Source organism: Armigeres subalbatus, unplaced genomic scaffold, assembly GCF_024139115.2.
Source record: "Armigeres subalbatus isolate Guangzhou_Male unplaced genomic scaffold, GZ_Asu_2 Contig111, whole genome shotgun sequence".
In the NCBI taxonomy this organism is placed as follows: Eukaryota; Metazoa; Arthropoda; class Insecta; order Diptera; family Culicidae; genus Armigeres; species Armigeres subalbatus.
In genome coordinates this window covers 21649-45330 of record NW_026941858.1, presented here as the reverse complement: position 1 = coordinate 45330, position 23682 = coordinate 21649, and the positions used below count along the sequence as shown (strand labels likewise).

At 40.2% G+C, this 23682-nt stretch overlaps 2 protein-coding genes across 3 annotated transcripts; one reads left to right on the top strand and one right to left on the bottom strand.

Moving 5' to 3' along the window:
* The first annotated feature begins 332 nt into the window (after positions 1 to 332).
* On the top strand, positions 333 to 21485 carry LOC134202240 (ubiquitin fusion degradation protein 1 homolog). The gene is made up of 4 exons (XM_062677275.1): positions 333 to 548; positions 805 to 931; positions 995 to 1149; positions 20749 to 21485. Exons 1-4 carry the CDS (start codon positions 546 to 548, stop codon positions 21373 to 21375), a joined length of 912 nt encoding a protein of 303 aa, XP_062533259.1. The 5' UTR covers positions 333 to 545; the 3' UTR covers positions 21376 to 21485.
* Positions 21486 to 21694: 209 nt separating this feature from the next.
* LOC134202241 (actin-related protein 2/3 complex subunit 4) lies at positions 21695 to 22774 on the bottom strand. 2 transcript variants are annotated; one of them, XM_062677276.1, is made up of 3 exons: positions 22643 to 22774; positions 21965 to 22576; positions 21695 to 21907 (listed from the first exon to the last, which is right to left on the bottom strand). In XM_062677276.1, exon 2 carries the CDS (start codon positions 22565 to 22567, stop codon positions 22061 to 22063), a length of 507 nt encoding a protein of 168 aa, XP_062533260.1. In that variant the 5' UTR covers positions 22568 to 22576; positions 22643 to 22774; the 3' UTR covers positions 21695 to 21907; positions 21965 to 22060. The 2 variants fall into 2 exon arrangements, with proteins under 2 accessions (XP_062533260.1, XP_062533261.1); XM_062677277.1 differs by having other exon boundaries at positions 21695 to 21896.
* Between the last annotated feature and the right edge of the window lie 908 nt (positions 22775 to 23682).

Genomic DNA, 23682 nt, shown 5'->3' with positions numbered 1-23682 from the left:
GTTGTCAGAAGGACAACAGTGCCCAGGCTACACTACCAGCTAAGTACGCAACCCTTATCTGGCGTTCAATTGTCATCGAAGACCTGTGGAAGCGTGAGTATTGGAACTTGTGAGGACCAGATCTATGTTAGGCGCCCCTTCCCGGATGTCAACTCATCATTTCGCAGCCCTAAATCTCAATCTCACGGATCAGTCTAATGTTGCGTGTGTCCTAACCTCTAATGGCTGCATGCTGTCATGTCAAAATGTTTCTAAAGGGAAACGGATCTCGGCGCGCAGCTGATGAAACTGGACCGTAGGACCGTAGCAGAAAGTGGAACTGTCAAAGTCGTTTTGCTGATGGCTGTTTATTTACATCGTCATTCAAAGAGTCAGCGAAAAAACTTTCCACAGGAACTTGGCTCAACGTTCAACAACGACACGGAAGTTAAATTATTTTTTGCAATCATAGGTTTATTTTGTAATCTACAACATTCGTTTGTGCCAGGGTGGGTCACCGTAGTATAAAATTCCAATTCCTCAGGGAAGAGATCAGCGATTGCAAAATGGTAAGTCCTCCGTTAGAAATGTTCACTTCGCAGCAGGAACAGTTACCTATTTTGGTTTCTGTTCATGTCTTTGTTGTCTCGTTTTTCTTTATGGTTCCTTATGGTGTTTAAATTTGTATTCGCAAAATTCTACGACTTGAAAAATTTAATTTTTCCTTTTGGTAACACGTCACCCTGTTGTATATTATTTTGAGTCAGTCAGGTCATGGAATTTCTGAACAATGAAACATTTGATTTATGAATATGCTTTTACCAGTTCCAGTTCAATGGATTCAACATGATGTTCCCGGACCATTCCCGTCCGTTCAACACCACCTATAAGTGCTATTCGGTTTCGATGCTGCCGGGGAACGAGCGCCAGGACGTCGAGAATGGAGGAAAAAGTGAGTGATGGATGAATCAAGGTTCAACAGAATTGTTGATTAAACTTTCTAATTCTCTTCCAGTCATCATGCCACCGTCGGCTTTAGACCAGCTGACCAGACTGAACGTCGAGTACCCAATGCTGTTCAAATTGACCAACAACAAAATCAATCGTAGTACACACGCCGGAGTACTGGAATTTGTGGCGGACGAAGGGAAGATCTACATTCCTTATTGGGTAAGACCGAGTGGCGTACCGTAAGGAAAACCTAAGTATGGTAGACAAAATGGGAAATATTTTCATATTCTGTATGCTGTCCTCACCTCTGGCTGGATAGCCTGGAATTGAATAATGACAGTTTCCCAACTTTTAGAAGCTCGGCCAAGATTCCGTCTATTCCAATGCATTACCAGCTTGTTGGGAAATGTCATCAAATTCGGCTCTCTAATATTCGTTTATGCAGCCTAAGGCCAGAGTGGTCTCTGCAGTACATAACAGTCGTCTCCATTCAGCACTGTTCATGGCTGTAAATTGTTCTCCACCTGATTAATCCACCTCGCCTTGTGCCCGTCGGATCGTTGGCGAGAACCATTTTCACCGGGTTACTGTTCGAGATTCTGTCTACGTGCTGGTTTACCCATCGGCTGATGCATCTCGTGGTTCATTCAGCTTCTCCACGTATCGTCCGCCATTTGGCACCCCACCATAGTTAATACGTTAATACGCAGCACTTTCCATTAGAAACCTCCAATCACAGACAATCATACATAACCAGAGTCGTAGCGTGAATTCCCAGCGCCCTTGGCGAAATCTTGATTAGGCGCCCCTTTCATAATAAGAAAATCAAAATGTGCAACTGTTTACATTAATAGAGTAAGTAAGATTTAAGTTTAGTAAGTAAGTAAGGTTTAGTGGATTTACGATGCTTCAAATAACAGTCAATATTCGGTGCTATGTAGAAGACAGCGTTCAATGATTTTTGAAATCTCGACTATTGCAAAATATGTAAGGAACCTCACAGAGTCGTGGGCGTTTCTAGATGTTCATATGGAATCTGGTAAAAAGGATCTAGAACAGGCTGAAGGATCATTAAAATTACCAAAAGTTATTTTTTCATGAATCTTATTTGCTCATACTCATTGAAGGAAGAAAGGTTCAAAATCACAAATAAATTGCATATTTTCTACATGATTTCTGTAATCTATGATCAAATATTAATAAACCAGGAAAACCCATTCAAATATCGAAGTCAAATAACTGTTTTTCATGGACTTACGCCCTATTAGATCTAAGATACAACTCTGAAGAATGTCGGCCGATGATCGGAATTGCTATCAAACCCTTTTGGGTAAAGAAAAAACAACTCTTCAGTGGGTATGTCGGACCTAGTTGGGTCAATGATATGAAATTCTACTCTGGACCCAAAAAAAACTACTGTAGTGATTGATTGATGGTTGTAATCGCCATCGTACCTCGGAGGCAATGTCAGGAAAAGAATCCAATTCTGGGTAGCCGAAATTGCCATCGAAAGCCAAACGGTTAAAAATTAAAACGTTTGGTTATCGTATTCCCTCGAAGCAGATGTTCCGGTGTGGTAAAGCTATTAGATGGGTGCCATTATTCCAATTACGCACCCTCGTTCAAAGCTTTTTGATTGTATGGGCCCGAGTGAAAAAAATAACACTATAAATGCCCTTCGAATATTTAACGGATCCGCCTTTAATCCCTAAAAGTATAAGTTTCAGGAATCATAAATGTTGCTGGATCCAATGCCATGATATTGTTTTCATTTACTGAATTGAATGAGCACATTTATCTCACATTTACTCCAGGAATCAAACTTCACGATTTTCAAATAAGTTTTTGAACATGAGACTTTCAGATCCTAAAAAAATCACAATAGTTGTCAAAACTAAGACCAAATCCATCAAAATATTAATGTGGGAATGAAGAGATATTTTTTGTTTGCTCTTGAATACTCAAAATATATCCACCATCGGACTTTGCAAACGGTTATCAATTGGCTCCTTAACCAATAAAATTGTTTTATTTCTCATGGCATAATTCTTGATTTCAGCGCCCCCCGAAAGGCTGTCGCCCTTGGTGGGAGCCAACCCCACGCTACGGCGCTGTACATAACACATAGAGCCTTTACTCGTCAAATTCATATTAAGGCAAATACTAACATCTGTAGTTTGCATTAATTTAGGCAAACTACGAACCATACGATGTTGAATAGCAGGCACGAAAGACCATCGCCTTGCCGTAACCCTCTGCGCGTTTCGTTGCCTTGATCACCCATAACCATGGCTGATCCCGTTCGATTGTATTATATGCGGCTTTGAAGTGATGGACACGGCATTTCTGCAATATCTGGCGTACGGCGAGCATTTGGTTTGGCCCATGTATCCCGTCTGGTACTGCCCCACGAACTCTCTTGCAATTTGTCGGCGGTATAAAATTTGGGAGAGTACCTTGTAGGTCGCAATGTGATTGCGCGTCAGAACCCGTCATACATAAGGTATACATAAGGTTGTGTCCCGACCGCAAACGTGCATAGCAGGGCTGGTAGCGATGAATGCCGTTCAAAATAGTGACTTTAGTGACCAACGATGACGAAAAAGTGACCAAATAGCGATTTTCAATTGCAGAAAAATTGACCAATTCGTGACTTTTGTAAAAAGTTTTGAACCGGGTATATTACTACAAGTTGCATTAGCATTCCCAAGTAACACCAAGCATTACAATATTGCACATGTATCAATCATAAACCAGCATTCATGCTAATTGCATTAAATCAGTTTCAATTATGTAAAATTGCATTTATTTATCAACTGTCAGACAACGATACTCTAAATCTGCATTACGAATGCAGCGAAGCATTACTCATGCTTTAATTTCAACATGTCAAAGTAATGAACCATTAATTCGGTCTTATAATTGCCCTTTTCCACTTTAAATCAGCTTTTATGGCTGTATTTTTTACAAGTATATATAGCTTTATGATTACTTGGGTTTGTACGGTATAATACGTACATTGCAAACTAGTGTTTTATTTTTGAAATCCTTATATAGAATTCTATCAAAAATCAAGAAAAGGCAAAAACAACAAAAGCATGAGGATTACTGCTACTGGTCACGTTCATCTTCACCGTAAGGAGGTAGAGGATGGAAGCAAAGAGGCCAGTGACCACGACACTCCCATAAGTACCAAGGAGTTGTATATTGAGGATGACTTTCGTTGGATCAGCCAGAAGCTAGCAATGTGACCATGGTACCTCATATTAAGTAACACACCACGAGAAGGTATCTACCCGGCGTCATGGGAACGGGTAGTGAGTTACAAGTTGTGCCACAAAATTATGTTGATAATTACAACATTTCTCGGGTACTTTTTCACAACGGCGTATGTCGCAAATTGTAAACGAACCCGTTTTCAACTGCATATGGCATCAAATTCATCTAAAAATGTCTTCAAAACTACATGAAAATGTGTTATTAAAATGAAATCTTTTTTTTTTGCAAAACGGTGTAACATCATTGTTGAAAATATTGCACATACACCGATTAGCAGAAAATGTACTTTAAAATTTTTTTTCGAACAACTAAATAGTTTAAAACGTGCGTCTGCTTGTACTTTTCATCACTGATTTCAAAATTAAGTATGTTGCTTGAATATTCTGATATGCAACCATTTTTTCCTGACAGGCGTTCGGGGTGGTTTTGATACCAATACATACATGAATCAGAAACAACCTTACGATTTTCACAACACACTTGGAACTTCTTGGATGCATGTTTCCCAAATATAATATATTGCTACCAGATTCACATTTGATTTAGTTGATCATGAGCATGATGAGCGTGCATTTCGTAGTTGCTACTCCGTAATTGACCAGAACAATCGCAATTGCACAGAGAACCAGTGGATGGATGCATGGGATTTGCTCTCCAACCTCAATGTGCACAGTCCGAGAGCCATAGTATATTAAATGGTCAATAACGGCGCTCTCCACGTCCTCACGGTCACCGGGGATGGGAAGAAATTTATGATGCAGTCACTCGCCCACTGCAAGCCGAGAACACCTCTGCACTCGCCACGAGTTCATGCGGAATTTTATTGGAATCTGGGGGTTAGGTTTTTATGGCATAGGTTCGTCAAGGTTACCGGGTTGCCAATGTGGTAGTGATGAAAGGGTGGTATATCTAAATTGGACGACAGAAACGAGCTTTTTCGCTCATATCGAACCGCTAGAACTTGTCAAATATAACCGCTAGAACTAGTCAAGATGTAGGTAGAGGATAGAAGATGGAAACGGTATGAAGCAATTGCTAGAACATGAGAAATATATGGAAAGATACAAAGTAGAAGAAATGGAAGGGGCCTAAGATTGAATCCACAACCTTCTGCGTAAGAGGTAGAAGTAGTTGGCATATGACACCCAAGTCCGTTTTCACATTTATTTGGTTGATAATAAAAGGTACGTATATTTTTTATTTTGTACTTTTTTACAACAGGCAATGCAAAAATAGTGACTTTAGTGACCATTTTCTGTAAAATAGTGACTTATTTTTTTATAACCAGTTCATTCATTTGGTCGTGTGTGACACTTTGCGGAGCCGCAATTCTCAAGTATGATATTTTTACATGGTATATCATCTTATCTTAACAGTTAGTTCGGAGGGGACATAGACCATAATACTCGTGGCGACTCAAGGTTAATTTTACTTAATACGGACGGACGGACGGACGGGGTAGGGTTTTGGGTTTAGGTTATTTCAGCTGCTCATCCGGGCGTTTGACGTTGAACGTTTTTTTTTTTCAATTTGTTTATTTGGTAGGCTCAGTCGTGTTATTATACACTTGCGGAGCCACAAAACATGATTTAAGACAATAATACATAGTAAATTATAACACAATTAAACTATTTGTCAATGTAAAAATCAATTTCATCAACTTTAACATTCATTGCATTTGCTATTCTAATTCGGTCTTCTGCTATTAGCAGTTGTCGTTCATTCTCATCCTCGATCCATTCGTATGATGCGATTCTGCACCGCGTCTTCCTATGGGGAGAGTGATTGACAGTAACCTTGAAGCTTTCTTCTTCACATGGTGATGAATTGCTTGCACCGTTTTGTGTGGATGGCCTTCTGCCGGCTCCACACGAGAACATTGTTGTTGCTCTATTGTTTTTACTTTCCCAGTCAATTTTTTAGATTTTTGTTTATCGCTGCCAGCTTTAGCTTCACTAACATCAACAGCAGCAGCTAGCACTTCTTCCGCATCTATCTTTTCCAGTTCTTTTTGCTTTCGAAATGCAACCCGTCGCTCTTGTAGAACCGTACAGCACTTTTTAAGGTGTGTGTCTGATTTACACGAGAAACATCTCAGTTTCTGGCCATCGTAGAATATTCTGCCTTTCATATTTCGAAAGTAGAGAGACTCCGGAATACCGCTGTCTACCTCCATATATACACCACGGACACCCGTAAACATGTCCAGCTGATACTCCGCTGGAAACCGTTCACGCACCAAACGTTTAATCTTTCCGTATCTAGCCATCACAGACGACACGTCAGAGTCAGGAATCTCTGGCGGTAGATCGAAAATCCGAACATACCTGGTATTTCTCCCAGCTTCAGACATTACCACCATTATTTTGGTGCCATTCGTATAGAGGAATGGTAGCGTCTCCTGGTTGTTCTCCAGAACAAACTTCATTGCATCCTCCGTTTTAAAACGAATGAATACCGACTTTTCATCCGATATTTTATACGCTGTTTCCATAGAACTTCGATCTCCTTTCAGCGACTTCACAAAATGTGCCATATCAACCAAAGTAGGCTGATTGTCACTTTCGGGGAACAGAAAGACCAGTGTGTTTTTTACCGCGATTTCTTTAGCCATTTCGACCGATACGTAAAGCGAAACTGCGAGTGAACAGTCGCGTCTATCCACATCGAGGTGTGATCGTCCACTGTCGTTGAACGTTGAAAACGGTTTTGCGTGACGTCGTGCGCGATTTTGGTTCGTCAGGGAGCATCTTCCGGATGGCCAGAGCTTCGGGGTACATGGTACAGAGAATAGACCTGTGCGCCGGTCATGTAATCGGCGGCGGCGGCGTGGTGGTCACTTTTGCCCCGGCGGCGCGCCGTTGGGTTTTATCGGCGGCGGCGGCGTGAACCGGCGTGGATGAAAAAATCAATGGCTGAAAAAATTAACTTAACGCGGATTTTTGGATTCACAGAGTACGAATAACTCGTATAAAAATCGACTTAAGTATATAGATTATACGGTAGTCAATTACTGACGTACCTGATTACAAAATGTTGTTGAAATTAACATAACTGAAAATGCGTACTGGCTGAGTAATACTACTGGTACACGATGACCAACCAAAATAAATATTATCCCTTAAATTCAGTTAAATATGCCAAAAAAGTTCTTAGTGGAGTTCCTGAAAGAATTTCTGGAGGAAACCGTTATTTTTTTAAAATTCCTAATTACCTAGAAAATGTCATTCCTTGAGAATCTAGCATTAGCATTCAGCAATTCATAGGTGGTACAAACATAGCCTTTTGTAAGAGATTATCTCTTAGGTGGAAGCAAGGCACTCTCCAACAGGTGACATCTGTCCTGGCCACGTCTTTGGGAATGCTGAGGAAGAGGAAATTTTTTTAATTCGACACCTATTTAAGAAAGATATAGAGCACTTTACTCATAGGTGCTACGGGACCGAGCTCATCTTGGTAAAACCCTATGAGAATTTCTACGAAAAATCATGTAGGTATTCTAGGTAAAATCCATTCAAGTTCTCTTTGGGAAATTCATTTAGTAAAATCATAGGGGAGACTGGGTAGACTTGATCCCCTTTTCTGATTTCCGATGTATAACAACCAAAAATAAATAAATATACGCGATTTCCACACAGATTCTCTAAGAAATATAGTATTTAACTTTACTGATGTGTGACAGTCCTTGAATTATTGTTGTTATTGATACACAATCGATTTTTTGGAGTGCTGTCAAAAATCGACTTTGAAAATATTCGGGGGAAATTGATCCCTCTCCAAGAACTTGCTTTGATAAAATTAGAAAAGTGCCCTCAGATTTTTTAAATATTTTTCCTTCAAAATACGCGGAATTTTCGAATTGCTGTGCGTATACATGAACGATTTTTGTTATTGAATTCGACAGCACATGCAATTTTAAAATTTGGGGAGACTTGATCCCCTTTCTATGAGATCTACGCAATAAATATTTTTTCCTGCCAGCCCTTCATCAAATCCGTCAAATCTACAAAAAATTAGAAGCCTAAGAACAGATTTATATTTTTATGAATTTTTTCGCCAAATTTTTGTATGGGTGACTAACGGGGGATCAAGTGTCCCAATAACTTTAAATCCAAATATCCTAAAACTTTGATGGAATGTTGACATTTTCATCAGTACAGATCATTAAGCATATTTATGGCTTTGTGCTGTGAAAAAACGAAAGCATTTGGTCATTGTTATGAAAAGTTGTTCAAATTTTTCCTGGCCAATAAAATAATCTTTAGGAAGGTCAAAACATACAAACCACCCTGCAGAATAAATAAGGTTGTCAATCCAAAAAACTCAAAGGTGCAGCCCAATCGGGTTGTACGCAAAGGTGACGTAGGACTACGTAGCTATTCGAAATTGATAGTATTTGCCATAATAATTTGTGCCGTTTTATTAACATTGAGCAAACTGCTCGGAGGCCAACTGAATCAAGAAGTCGAATAGTTGTTCCCAGTTGGATGGACTTTGAGTCTCTAACCGTGAAATTAACATGACTCATTGGCCGCTGAAGCCATTCGACTAGCTTTCAGTCGGGACATCACAATCCTTACTTTGCCACGTTGCCACGCTTACATCGCGGGCGAAGACCAAACGTTGCATATAAATATATTTGTGTTTAGTTTCACGCCACTTCTGATTCTGCTTATTTCTCCTTTATTTCGGCCATTTTTGAGGATGGTGTCCTCCAAAAAGGGCTTTATGCATACAAAAGAAGGTTGATCCGACAATCCGATATGAACTTTCTTCAAAGTGCAAAACTCAATCGTAACTAGTAAATTTTATAGCGCGGTGGAAGGAGATGATGCAATTAATTTGAACTGGTGGAATCACTAACAGCAACCAAGCTACAACGCTAAACCCGATGCCGTCGAAACAATCCATTTTCGCAATTAACACTTTCTTTCCATAAAATACTGGTCCTGAGTGTGAATGGCTTGGTACCGGCCGAAAAGGGAATCACCCAGGAGATGGCTGTTGCACGTCGATTGCTGACCGCCACCCAGGTAAGACGTGCGACAGCCATCTCCTGGGTGATTCCCTTTTCGGCCGGTACCAAGCCATTCACACTGAGAAGAACCAATTTTCTTTTCCCAATGCGTCTTTCCAATAAGTAACTGCATCCAAACGCTTGACAGCACCTTTCGTTGAAATTGTCCGACCGCCTTCGTGCTGCTGTGTCCGCTCCGCTGCATCGAATGTCGAACCGAATCCCGATCAAAACGGCTCGCGCGCGCCCAAGAGCAGCTTTCTTGAATTTAATAAATCAAGCCCGTTAGCCCCGCCCCTTTGTGATCTGATATGGGTGTAAATATAATGTGCACTCATAACGATTAATGTAGGGACGGGGCTAATGGAATTACTTCATTAGATATAAGAAAGCTGCTTTTCGGCGCGCTCGAGCCATTTCGATCGGGATTTCGCAGACAACGGACCATTCGGAGAATGACAAATTCTAAGAATCCTATGAAATTTTCTCTATTCTGAATTTGGTTATGAGATGTTGTTTATCTTAGATGTGTATTGTTACGAGGAATAACAACAGAAATTTGACTCAAGACGAAGTTTCTCCATTTTACCAATTGTTATCTCTTGCCATCTGTCTGTCCGAGCGACGTTCACCGATGGGTGGTTGCTGTAGAAAGTTTCCACTGAGGTGGCGTCTTCATTGATTTTATACAAAAGAAGGTTGATCCGACTATCCGAAAAAAACTTTCTTCAAAGTGCAAAATAGCGTGTAAATAGTGAATTTGATAGCGCGTCGGATGGAGATTATGCAATAAATTTGCATGGATGGGATCACTAACAGCAACCAAACTACCACGCCAAACCCGATGCCACCGAAACAGTCCATTTTCGAAATTAACTCTTTCTTTTCGTAAAATGTTGGTCCTGAGAAGAACCAATTTTCTTTTCTCAATGTTCTTTTCCAACTAACTGACACCACAATTTTTAATAAATTTTCAGCATCGGCACTGGCGGTGCGGGATCGCCACAGTGCTATTTTTATGGTCAACCCTTTCTTCATATGAAATTCTGCTTCGTTGAGGTTGAATGATCTGCAGCAACACATCGAGCACCACCACCAATGCGATGGATTTCCTTTGAAAATATCATTAGCGCCTCCGCGATGCTGTGTCCGCTCCGCTGCGATCGCTTTGATGCGTCTGCTCTGCGTAAAATCTTCTCAAACTGAGGATTAGATCCAAACCCGCAAGTAATTGATTTTTGATGTCTGTGCCAGTGATGCATGTACATGATTGGTTGGTTGACCTATTTCTAAACTTTTAATCAATTTTCAATAATAAATAGTTAAAATTCAGTATTTTCATATAAATGCAAAGAAGCGTTGACTCATCCTTGATTGAATGGTCCAAAAAAATTGAAAATCCATCGAGAAACGGCTTAGGTACTAAAGTTTAAAGTCTATCATATTTTCGTGACGGTCCCCGATTTTCGCAATCGTAAAGTGTACCACAATATAGAAAACACAGACGTAGTCCTACGTCAAAATAACTCACCACATAAAGGTCATTTGTCTAGAGGATCTATACTAAAAAATACGCTAGTTCAAAACTACTTTAGTTCTCGATAAAACAGGGGGTGATCAAGTCTCCCCGGGGATCAAGTCTACCCACCTTCCCCTATAATATTCCTGCTGGATTTCATTCGGAAATTTATTAGGTACTAAACAGTTTTTAAAATTTTTGAAGTATTTTCCTGAAGAACTTAAGGAACTGAAAGAATTCCCGAAAAAAAATCAGAAGGAACCTTTCAAAGAAATTTTGTAAAAATCCCTACAGACATACAGACTACAGAAGGTATTTTCATAGAAATTTCCAAAGGTATATTCGAAGAAATTTTCGAAAAAAAATTCTAAAGGGGTTTTGAATGAATTTCCGAGGTCCCCGAAAAAAAATCACAAGAAATGGAGAATGTTGTAAAGAAATCCTGAGGGAAATGGATAAAAATTTCTTCCTGGAGTTATCAAACATACTGGAATTTTCTAAGGAAGTTCTAAGGTAGTTCTGAAGGAATTCCTGTGGAGATTTCAGGAAAAATTGTCAAGTAGCTTGCTAAGGAATTTCTAAGAAATTTCCGAAGTAATTTCTAAAAAATCCGCAGGAATTCCTAAAATAATCTTTCGAAGCAATTCCCAAATTAATTTCCGAAAAAAAATTATTAGCAAATTTTCAATGCCTAAAGAAATTTCCCAAGGAATCCGTTAATGAATTTCAGAAGGATTTTTTAGAGAATTTTTGGAGGAATTCTAAAACAATTATCGAAGGAACTTCAAAAACATTTTCTGTAGATATTTCAAAAGAAATCTGTAAAGGATCTTTGGAAGGTATATCCGAAGGGAATTACTGAAAAAAATTTAGAGAATTCTACAAAGCAATTCCTGAAGGAATTCCAAAGAAATTGATTAAAAAATCCTGGAGGAAGTTCTTACTTGAAGGATTCCTGAGGGAAGTTCTGGAATATTTCTAAGAAACCCTTCGAGTTTTTGGAGAAATATCTTAAAAATTTCAATATTTATTTAATTTCTAGATTTATACCCTTAAAAAAATCGTCAGATTTTCCAAAGAAATCCCTGGAGGAATTTCTGAACGACGTCTTGACAGAATGTCCAACGGAATTCTCGAAAAAAATCTAAGATTGTCGGAGTTGCTTGAGTTGCCTAAAATTGCTTGGAATTCTTAAGGAATTTTTTGAAGAAACCTAAACGAATTCTCCAAGGTTTTCCTTTCCTTCCTGAAGGAATATGTGGAGGATATTTGTTAAGTAAAGTTTGCCATTTAAGGTGTTTTTTATGATAAATTGCGAAAAAGATTCGGCTGTCGGAAGGATTTGAACCCACACTTTTCTATTGAGTTCATGGATGTATTACCAATTATACAACAGCTGCCCTTGCGAGAAGCTGTTCCATAAACAGCTAATAACAATGGGATATCAGTCAGTTCCCCGTATCCATCGAATCGACTTTGGCAACATAACATTTCACACCTTTTCTCTCTACTCATCAACAAGCCTTTGAGATTTCCTGTAGAAATTCCTTCAGATTTTTTTTTATGGATTCCTCTGGAATTTCCTCTAGGAAGAAGAAGGGAGGTCTTTTAGAAATACCTACAAAAACACATTTAGCAGTTCTTTCTGGAATTATTTTCGAAAATCCTTTCGGATTCTTTTTAGAAAATGCATTCAAAAATTCATTTGGAAATTCCTGCACCCTTCAAAACCCTTCTTGAATTTCTTCAAAAACTCCTCCAAAAATTTGTTTGAGTACTCCTCCAGATTTTTTCCGTAAATAAAATTACGTCCATTACTAATTAAATTTTTAAAAGAATTACTGAAATAAACACTAAACAAAGAATTTCTACGAGACGAGCCAGCCTTAGGCTGAAAGTCTCGCTAATCTATATACATAAAAATGATTTTCTGTCTGTCTGAACTTTATAGACTCGGAAACTACTGAACCGATCGGCGTAAAAATTTGTATGCAGAAGTTTTTGGAGCTGCGGAAGGTTCTTAAAATCGTTCGAGACCCCTCCCCGCTTTGAAAAGGGGGGTCTCCCATACAAATGAAACACCAATTTCTTCATAACTCGAGATGTAATCAGAGAATAAATCAATTTTGGGCGAGACGGAGTTCGTCGGGTCTGCTAGTAAAGACATAAAAAAAACTAAACGAAGAAAAATCAGAATGTACACCCAGGTTTTTTTACGCGGTTGGAATTCATTAATTTCTCGGTCAACCTTAATTTTCACAGCTTTTAAAATACCCCCTGAATTTTCTTTGATTTTTTGTGATTTTTTTCGTGGGGTTAACTCATTGTTTTATTGACGCTGAGGGTCTTAAATGACTAAAACCAAACCGTGTAAAACAAAACCTGGGTGTATTATTGAAAGATTTTCGGAAAGAATTCATGAAGGCAGTTTTCAAGGAATTTCTTCAGAAAGTTCTGAAAGAATTCCCGGAAAATGTTTTCAAGGAATTGCTAGAAGAAGCTCTGAACAATTCCTTTAGGGAAATTTCGAAGAAACGAGACGAGCCAGCCTCGGGCTGAAAGTCTCGATAATAAAGACAAAAAAAAAAAAAAAAAAAATTTCAAAGAAATTCCTTATGCTACATTTTGAAGACTTTTTTTTAAGGAATTCATGGAATAATTGCCAAAGAAATTCCAAAACGAGAAATTTCCGAAGGAGTTCTCATAGAAACTTCCAAAAGTCTTGCTTTAAAAAAATAAAGATTTCCTAAGCAATTTTTGGAGAAACTCCTAACTCCTTAAGGAGTCTCCAAAGGAATTTCCATCGGAATTTTCGTAGGAATTCCTGCAACCATTTTCGTATGCATTCCTTAAAAAAGTCCGAAGGAAATTCGTAAGAGATTTTTTGAAAAAAAAAACGTTAATGGAAATTCTGAAGAAATCGTTAGAAATTTCGTATTTTTTTTCGTAAGTTTCGATGAAATACATAAAGAAATTTCCAAAGAAAGTCTGAAGTAATTCTCTAAAGAATTTGAAGGAAACTTTGCGGAGGAATATCTGAAGAAATTTTCAACGAAATTTCTTTATTTATTTCCGAAGTAATTTCTGGAATATTTTCCGAAATAATCCCTGGACATTAATTTTAAATGAATGTCGAAACGATACTTCTTAGAATATTCTCAGGAATTCCAAGAATTAGAAGTTTTTGAAGAAACATTTCCTGAAGCTTTTACTATAAAGCATTATAAACAACTTCAAATTTAAAATTTGTTATTCGGGACACAAAGAAAATATTATCAAGATAATGAATGTTCTACTAAACTTGATATTGCTGAGCTGCAATGATTTGCCTACAACAATGCCAGATCGTATATTAATTGGGGAGGAGCTTTGGGCATGTATTCAGGCCCTCACAAAAGCATATGTACCACAACAAACATATTTTGCGAGTCACATACAAGTTTAGGTGCCCGACAGAATGAGGCTTTGACTTAGACGAATTCCAAAAACCAGTTAAACAATTTATGTATTATTTTACTAGATAAAGCCTCATTCAAACTCTCAATCTTATCAATCAACTAATTGATTAATCAAGATATTATATGTCACTACATCGACTTAAAGACATCATCACTTTTGGTAGATTTGAAATTGAATTCTGACGAGTTCCAGCTTAACATCATTTTTGAATTGTCATAAGACGAGTTTAGTACTATTCTAATTAATTCCATCACGTTGCATTGCTTTAGAGATACGTATTTTGACCTCAACTGTTAGGCCATCTTCAATGTCTCGTTATCGACTCGACCAAAGTTAATTGATTTTTTATTGCTATTGGTCGTCGGCGTGGCAAAATTATGACCGGCGGCGCGCCGACCCAAAATCGTCGGCGGCGGCGGCGTGAGTAAAACCACCGGCGGCGGCGGCGTGGCGCGGCGGCGCACAGGTCTAACAGAGAAACAGAATCGGACAAGAAAATAAAACTGAGAAAGAGAAGAATATCGGCATTAAACTTTGATGTCAGCCAAGCAAAGGAAGGCATAGATGGCCTGCATATATATCACATCGCGATCTCCCAAAACACCTCTTATATCCCGGAAGGGTTGTATACCTCGGGCCACAAGGGTATCCAATAGTTGCTCTCTGGAGGCGTCATTATCCGAGCAATACCAAACTACGTGATCGATGTCATCGTAACCTACATAGTTTGCTATCGACCAGGTTTATTCTGTAAAGATGTGTGTTTAGTGAATAGTGATTGGACATAAGTCTCGACTTAAGTCCTCACCTCTGAACCACGCTCGCCCAGCAACTTTAGGAACTATAGAAAATAACCATCGTCCAAGTTCGTTGTGTGTCCAATTCCTTTGCCAACTCTGAAGAGTACTCTGACGGACTAATGGGAAAAACTCGTTATTCGAGAGTTGTCTATCATAAACCTCACCTTCCTGTGCGCCCACCTTTGCTAGCGAGTCCGCCTTCTCATTGCCGTAGATTGCACAGTGAGATGGGACCCAAACAAAGGTAATCTTGAATGATCTTTCGACCAAAACACACATCTGCTCTCTTATGTTTGTAAGAAAGTAAGATGCGTGCTTAACAGGTTTCATCGACCGGAGTGCCTCGATAGAACTAAGACTATCCGAGAAGATGAAATAATGGTCTAAGGGCTGATCGGAAATTATCCCCAAAGCGAAATTAATTGCTGCCAGCTCAGCAACATAAACCGAACACGGTTCTTGAAGTTTTCGGAAGGTGGTTGAATTTACGTTGAAAACACCGAAGCTAGTGGATCCGTTAATGCGAGAACCATCAGATATCTTTTATTGCAATTGACATGTTCATATTTAAAAAAAAAATAGGGGGAATGGAAAGATTTCGAAGATGATCTGGAATTCCTTTAATTGCATGTTTCATGGACAGATCGTATTCAATTGAGGAACTGTCGTTGACGAAGTGAACTCGAGGTGGATTATAACATGGAAGACAGAGGTCTGACGATATGTAGTTGAGACAGACTCGCAGGTATCTTGAACGATGAACCAGTTCAAGGATATTATCGAAGTTTTCTAATACAAGTGTGTTACTTGTTCCACATTTGATCAGTATTCTAAGTGAGAGCTCCCAGTAACGGTGCTTTAAAGGAGTGACTCCAGCAAGCACCTCCAGGCTCATGTTATGCGTTGAATGCATACAGCCAAGAGCAATACGCAAACAGCGATATTGAATTCGTTCCAATTTGATTAGGTGGCACTCAGCTGCTGAGAGCTGCTACTCTAAAACAGAGAGAATAGTCGTTTTATATAGTTTGATGAGGTCTTCCGGGTGAGCGCCCCACCAAGTTCCGGAGATAGAACGAAGAAAATGGATCCTTTTTCGGCATTTCTCTAACAAATAATCAATATGGGTTTTCCAGGTACACTTGGAATCAAACCAGACCCCAAGGTATTTAGAAGATAAAGATTGGTTTATGTCATCTTTCAACAGCTTTAGTTTCAGTTGAGCTGGGTACCGCTTCTTAGTAAACACTACCAATTGAGTTTTTTGCGGAGAGAACTCGATCCCAAACAGTCAGGTTATTTAGGGAATTTTGCAATGGTCCTTGCAGGACATTTGCACATGAACCTCTTTGAGAGACCACGGCATCATCTGTAATTTGTCTGAGCGTGCATTGTCCTTCCAAACAATTGTCAATATCTCTAACATCTTCTTCTTCTTCTTCTTCTTCTTCTTCTGCTTATTGGCATTACATCCCCACACTGGGACAGAGCCGCCTCGCAGCTTAGTGTTTATTAAGCACTTCCACAGTTATTAACTGCGAGGTTTCTAAGCCAAGTTACCATTTCTGCATTCGTATATCATGAGGCTAACACGATGATACTTTTATGCCCAGGGAAGTCGAGACAATTTCCAATCCGAAAATTGCCTAGACCTCAGCATGGTCTTGCTTTGTAGCCGCGCGTCTTACCGCACGGCTAAGGAGGGCCCCATCTTTAACATAGAAATTATAAAGCAAGGGACTTAAACATGAACCTTGGGGAAGGCCCTTGTAGCTATTTCTGGAAGGTGTCAGAGTGCCGAGAGTAAAGTTCATATGTTTTACTGACAACAAATTGTACAAGAAATTATTCAAAATAACGGGTAATCCACTACTGTGCAGATTTTACCGACAGTACTTCTATGGAAACAGAATCAAAACCCCCCTTATATCCAAGAAAACTGAAGCCAGTTGCTCCTTATGCGCATAGGCCAGCTGTATATCTGAAGAGAGCAACGCTAGACAATCATTTGTTCCTTTACCTTTTCGAAAACCGAATTGAGTATTTGACAGTAATGCATTTTGCTCGACCCAGTGGTCAATTCTTGAAAGGATCATTTTCTCAAATAATTTCCTCATGCACGATAGCATGGCAATCGGTCGGTATGAATTATGATTAGACGCTGGTTTCCCAGGCTTTTGAATAGCTATTACTTTGACCTGTCGCCATTCAGGTGGCACAATGTTGTACTCCATGAAACAGTTGTACAGGTCAAGTAATCGTCTTTTTGCGATATCTGGGAGGTTTTTAAGAAGATTGAATTTGATATTATCGCATCCCGGAGAAGAATTGTTTGATGAAAGACGAGACATAGATAGTTCCAGCATTGTGAATGATCCACTCAAAGAACCAGGATCAAGCGTAGATTCTCGAAATAGCGGTTCAGCTCCGTACCAGCTGGACAGACCTTTTTGCGAAGTTAAATATCCATCGATTGGAGTATTCTTCACTCTCGTTGGTGGAAATGCGGCTCCGCATGTTGCGGGCCGTTGTTGTCATTGAGGTTTCTCGTGATAGTCCCTCGACAAAACGTCGCCAGTAGCTACGTTTTTTACCCTTGAGAAGATTTTTGAGCTTTCTTTCAAGCCTCAAATAATCATCGAAAAGCTCAGACCTCCCGTATTTATGGGAAGCCTTGAAGGCATCAGATTTCTCGGAATACAACTTAGTCCATTCATCATCCCATCCAGGAGTGGCTGGTCTTCTCATGGCAGATGTACTTAGAACGCGTCGTTTCTGAGCTTCTAGTGCGCTTTTATTAATCAATTCGGTAAGGAATCGATACTCATCCAGTGGAGGAAGAATATCAGTTGATTTCGCCGATGCAAATTTTTGCCAATCAATGTTTTTCGTGAGATCGAAAGGAACATTAACTGGCTCTGATCTTTGATAGCCACTTTTGATTGTAGTGACTATCGGCATGTGGTCACTACCATGGGGATCTTGGATTACCTTCCACGTGCAATCTAATGATAGTGAATTAGAGCATAAAGACAGATCTATTCGACTTTCCTGACCTTGAGGTCCTATTCGAGTTACTTCACCAGTGTTCAAAATATTCAAATTGAAATCGTCACACAAATCATAGAAAATAGGCGCTCTATAATCGTCATACGTTTCGCCCCATCCAATACCATGTGTGTTCATATCACCCAATATCAATACTGGAGATGATAGGAGGGAGACTGCGCTCCAAAGCTGTCGACGATTAAGAGATGCGTTTGGTGGAATATAAACTGAAGCTATGCAAAGGTCTTTATTCTTTACATTTATTTGGCAAGCGACGATTTCTAAGCCGGGAACAGTCGGAATGGGTATTCTGTAGAAGGAGTAGCATTTTTTGATCCCCAATAGAACGCCACCATAATGATCATCCCGATCTTGGCGAATAATGTTAAAATCGTGGAAGTTGATTTCATCTTCAGAAGAAAGCCATGTTTCACAGAGTGCAAATATATCGCAATCGGAATTGCGAATCAAAAACTTGAACACGTCTAATTTATTTTTCAGACTATGACAGTTCCACTGCAGCACAGTGATTGTATCTTCGGTATTGGCCGTATTATCCATCGAAAGATACAATTTCAACACGAAGGGGCCATGAAACAGTCAATTGCTTCAGATAACTTTCAACTGTTGGAATAAAGAGGTCAATGATTGGCCTCAATGAATTCGGAATATTGAACAAGTTCAAAAAACGGTCCACAAGGTCCTTAAAGGAGATCAATCCTCGCTTGGACGGAATACTTTTTCTAGAAGTGCGAATTTGTTCTTTTCTTTCATTGATTCTCCTAGCCGGATGTTTCTTCGAAACATCGGATTTAGGTAATGGCGGGAATGTCCTACTGCAGCTAGGATCAAAAGGAGCAGTAGAGACAGATTGCTTCGGGATTTTAAATAAACCCCCATTACCTTCAGATTTTGGCAAGCTTTTATGAATGACTTTTGTTCTCTTGCGGCGCGATCCCGGGGAAGACGGTTGCTTCCTCTTTTCGGGCACGTGTACCTCCGCAGGATCATCCATATCGGCTGCGTCAGAGTCCAATTCATCAATGGATATGGAATCATAATAATCGCTTACACGAACGGTGGCTGAAATAGCAATCGATGCAGTGGCTGTGGCGGATGGGTCTTGCGACCTAACCATTTCCGCATACGACTCCTTGGAGCGCTGTACCAACGAGCGCTTCACTTTTTGGGTGCGCTTTTTGTACACCGTGAATTCTTGCAAACCATGGGGAGGGTTCAAACCACAATAAGCACATTTTGTTACTTGTTGCTGGCAGAACTCCTCCCGATGTCTTTCTGAGCATTTGCCACAACGTGGTTTGTTGTCACAAAACTCGGCAGTGTGACCAAGTTGTTTGCAGTTGGTACAATTAAATACCCTTGGCACAAAAAGACGCACCGGAAACAACATATTTTCTATATCGACATATTTTGGAAGCATCGAACCGGCGAATGTCACCCGAAGCGAGCCTGACTTGGAATAAACCTTTTTGCCATCTACCGTGGGTGCAATTCCTTGCAGTCCAGAATATCCACGGTAGATTGCAGGGCATTCTTTAGGCGACCTTTCCCTGCAAGTACATCCTTGCAAGTCAAGCTCGCTGCGTTGATTACGCCTTCTATCTCGACCTCCCGCGAGGGCACATAAACTAAATATTCAACATTGTACGCCCTGTCGCCAGCAATTTCATTTGCCACCTGGTATGTAGGTGCGGTGATGCGTAGTTTGTTCCTGTTGATCTGATTAAAATTAAGCTTCGGAAAACGACGCGTCAAATCTCGTTTAATGCCGAGAAAATCTAGGCTTTTTACTGTCTGCCGAAAGTAAACAACCCAAGGCCCAGGCGAAGCCGCATGGTACAATCGTGTGCGCCCTGCATCTTTTGGAGGCCGATTGCCTTCCACAGTCTCTGTCTCCATTCTCACCCCGCAAGGTGGAAGGATGATTTTGCTTATGTTAACTTAAGACTAATAGCTAACCAGAAAAAAAACAAAAAAAAACAAATTTTATTTATTCTATCAGAACAATAAAAACGTTTCTACTTATCTGCCCCTGCTGCTGTAGGTAGCAGCAGTAACAATAGCCTGCTCCACTGGCGTCGCCAGAAGCAGCTACTTCACTCGCCGACAGCGATCGCCTTGGATCCGTAGGTAGGATACGCACTACACAATAGCTCTGGCACTACCGAACACTATCCGCGATGAGACACAGCACACACGTCTGGCTCGTTCGAACTATCAGTATCAGAATGAAACAGTGAGACTTCAAAAATAGAAAATTCTACATACGTCGATTCGCAAAAATATGTAATTAAAGAATTTGAAGATCTAACATCAGTAAAATCGATGCGTATTATATAAAGTCGCGTGTGATTGTCATGTTGTATTGAAAACCTCGTTTTGTTTACTTTTGTTACATACGTCCTTATGAAAAATTATGCTTGAAATAATCGAAATGATCGATTTGGAATAAATTTCGATTTAGATTAGATTGGATAGAATCAGATTCTAATTGTATTTGGATTGGATTGGGAATGGATTCCGATTAGATTTGGATTGTATGTGTGTTGGATTTGCATTGCTTTTGGAATAGACTATTTTTTGGGATTTGAATAAAATATTGATCAAATTTTAAGAGAGAAGTTACAGAAGAAACTGATTAAATTAACTTTAATTTCAATTATTTATATTTGCAGATGATGCACAATCTGCTCCTGGATGAAGGCGACATAGTTCAGATCGAGAGCGTGTCTCTCCCGGTGGCCGTCTATTCCAAGTTTCAGCCGCAGAGTGTCGAATTCCTGGACATCACCAACCCAAAAGCAGTGCTAGAGAATTGTCTGCGGAATTTTGCCTGCCTTACGACCGGTGACCTCATCGCAATCAAATACAACAACTACACGTACGAGCTGTCGGTACTGGAGACGAAACCCGGCCCCGCGGTCACCATCATCGAGTGCGACATGAATGTGGAATTCGCCCCGCCCGTGGGATACACCGAGCCGCAGAAGAAGGCCAAAGAGGAGGAACCGATGACGGTGGATCCGGCGGAGTTGATGCCCGAACCGGCCGGCTTTGTGGCGTTCAAGGGCTCCGGGTCACGACTTGACGGCAAGAAGAAAAAGGAAGGTTCCGTGTCGGAGTCGGCACCGGTCCAGAGGGCAAACTATGTTCGCGGTATCCCGGACTATGACCACCCGTTTGGATTGTTACGATTCGATAGGACCGTCCGGAAGGAGGAATCGAACGACAACAAACCAGAAGAGGACCCGTTCGAGGCGTTCAAGGGCACCGGTTTCAGTTTGAAAAAGAGTCGGAAATGAGTTCCGGTGGGCGGTGGTGCGAGCTGGAGAGTGTTTTCTTACTTTTGATGTAATGAACTTAATCTACTACACGAAATAAAATCGCAGATTTGGCAAGTGTGATATCGAAACTCTGCGTGTTTGTTGAATAGTTTGGCATGCAACAAGTTTCCCCCCTATTCTTGTTCTAAGAATACCATTAATTTGACACATTCCACATTGACACACATGTATAACTAAAACCTATGTTCTTGTTTTGAATTACGTCGTCTTCTCGCGTTTTTTTTAATTCATAATTTTCAAATTTCAAGGAGTTTTCTCTGAAAGAAGTAGCCACTAATTAATTTAAATTCTATATTTGTTCCTAAATTTGGCTCATATTAGACTGGATTGAACCTCCATTATAAACGGACAAAATACATAATACTTGAATATGGACTTGGTTGAAAAGTGCTTTAGATATAAATCACCAACATGCGTAGCATTAGGTTTTAGACTGAACTTTGTGGTATTGCGAGATCGAAAAGGGATTCCGAAATATCCTAAAAAGAAACTGGGACGATACAATGGATATGATGAGTCACCCTCTTCAAGTCGTAGAATAACTTACCTTCCATAACGAAAATAAATTCCAACAGAAAACGAATTACACAATTGCCATTATTCGATCAATAGTAAATGCATCCCCACACGCACTAGAGCGCTCTTAGAACCGCTTCAAAAACTCCTCCGAGCAGATACGAGCCCGCGCATTGACCGCCAGTTTCATCTCGCTGATCTCCTTGTCGATTTCCTCCATGAAGTGGATCACAAAGTCCACCAGTTTGTGTTTGTACATCTGCTCGGTGTGAAAGTTGGTGATCAGGAAGCTGATGTCGTATCCCTCGATCGGTTTCCGTCGCAAAATTATGAAGTTCTCAGCCCGCATCATCATGAACCGGGTGAACTTGTGGCAGAGGATCTTCTCGATCTCGTCCGCCTGCTTGACGGCGATGCTAATTCGAACGGAGTTGACGCTGGTTTCGATCAGTACCCGTTCCTTTTCGTTTCGCGAAATGACCACCGGCGTCAGGAGCAGCTCTTTGCTGGAACGGACCTCCACCTCAGGTTTGTTGTGCCGTTCGACGACCTGGGAGGAAAAGTTGGTCAAGCACATCGCCGCAGTCAGGGTGTGTCGGACTGCCGTCAGATAAGGTTTGAGCGTTGCGGCCATTCTGTTGAGCTAAATTGATTCAATAAGTGCGGACCGAACTTTGTGGTGTAATCGGATATCAATCAGAATATTTACCTGATGAAAATGTTTTAAATTTGCGCAAAAATACGGAAACACTCCCACTGATAGTAAATTCTTTTCGTTTTTATTATCTTTTTCGGATCAACGACAGCTCATTCATGTTGACAGTTTGGTGATAGGAACGCGAACGAAAGTGGAGCGGGCTTGCTGCATGCTTGCCCTTTAGGAACTTCCGTCACCCCAGCAAACGAAATGTGAAATGTTAGGCATTTGTTAAGGCTTCGTCAGACGTTGTAAGATGGGACGGGCCTTAAGAGCCTTATGAGATTTTAACACAGGCGTGCACTGAGGAAAATGGACGTATGATTTCCAATCAAACGCCTTATGAAAATTTGCCACAAGGAATCGGTATGAATTTCAATATGTTGCCTTATGAATGATGATTTTCATTTAAAAAAAAGTGAAGTGCGGCAGACTGGATTCGAACCATGGACGTCGGGGTTGGGAGGCCGGTATGTAGACCACACGCCCATCGACGCTTGAATAGTCGGGAAGGTAACTGCGTATAAGAAGCACTGCTGGTGAAATAATCGGTCGAAGATTCATAAGGCGCCAGTTATGAATTTCGATAGTCCAGTTCGCTGAGTGTGGGTCAATTAATCACCCTATTTAATATCATTCCGACGAAATAGCTTGTGTGATGCTTTTCTCTTAGGTTAACACAATCGGATTGTAGAAGATTTATTTTATTATAAACTCGACCACACTTATTGAAAGGTGATTCCTAACTAACTCAGATGAGCCCTCTGAACTCATGGCTTGCTAACATACGTTTTTATCAGAGGACCGACATCCAGTTTTTTTACTATGGTCTTTGACAGGTTTACCTGTTCGTTCTTTTTTGGGGGATAAATTTATCCCCCAGTGTCGAATCACATTTATTTTGCATTAGTATGTGCGCGAATTTTGAATGTTTACGTTTTTACAGGAGAATATGATGCAAAACGCCCATACCACTCAATAATCCAACATGATACAATCATGAGAAAATGGAGAAAAAATTAACGAACAATAAATTAAAACTATTTTTCACT

Coding starts and splice junctions, on each gene's coding strand:
- LOC134202241 (XM_062677276.1), bottom strand. CDS start 22,567: ATGGCCGCAACGCTCAAACCTTATCTGACGGCAGTCCGACACACCCTG.
- LOC134202240 (XM_062677275.1), top strand. Junction 932..994: donor CGTCGAGAATGGAGGAAAAA/GTGAGTGATGGA, acceptor ATTCTCTTCCAG/TCATCATGCCACCGTCGGCT. Junction 1,150..20,748: donor AGATCTACATTCCTTATTGG/GTAAGACCGAGT, acceptor TTATATTTGCAG/ATGATGCACAATCTGCTCCT.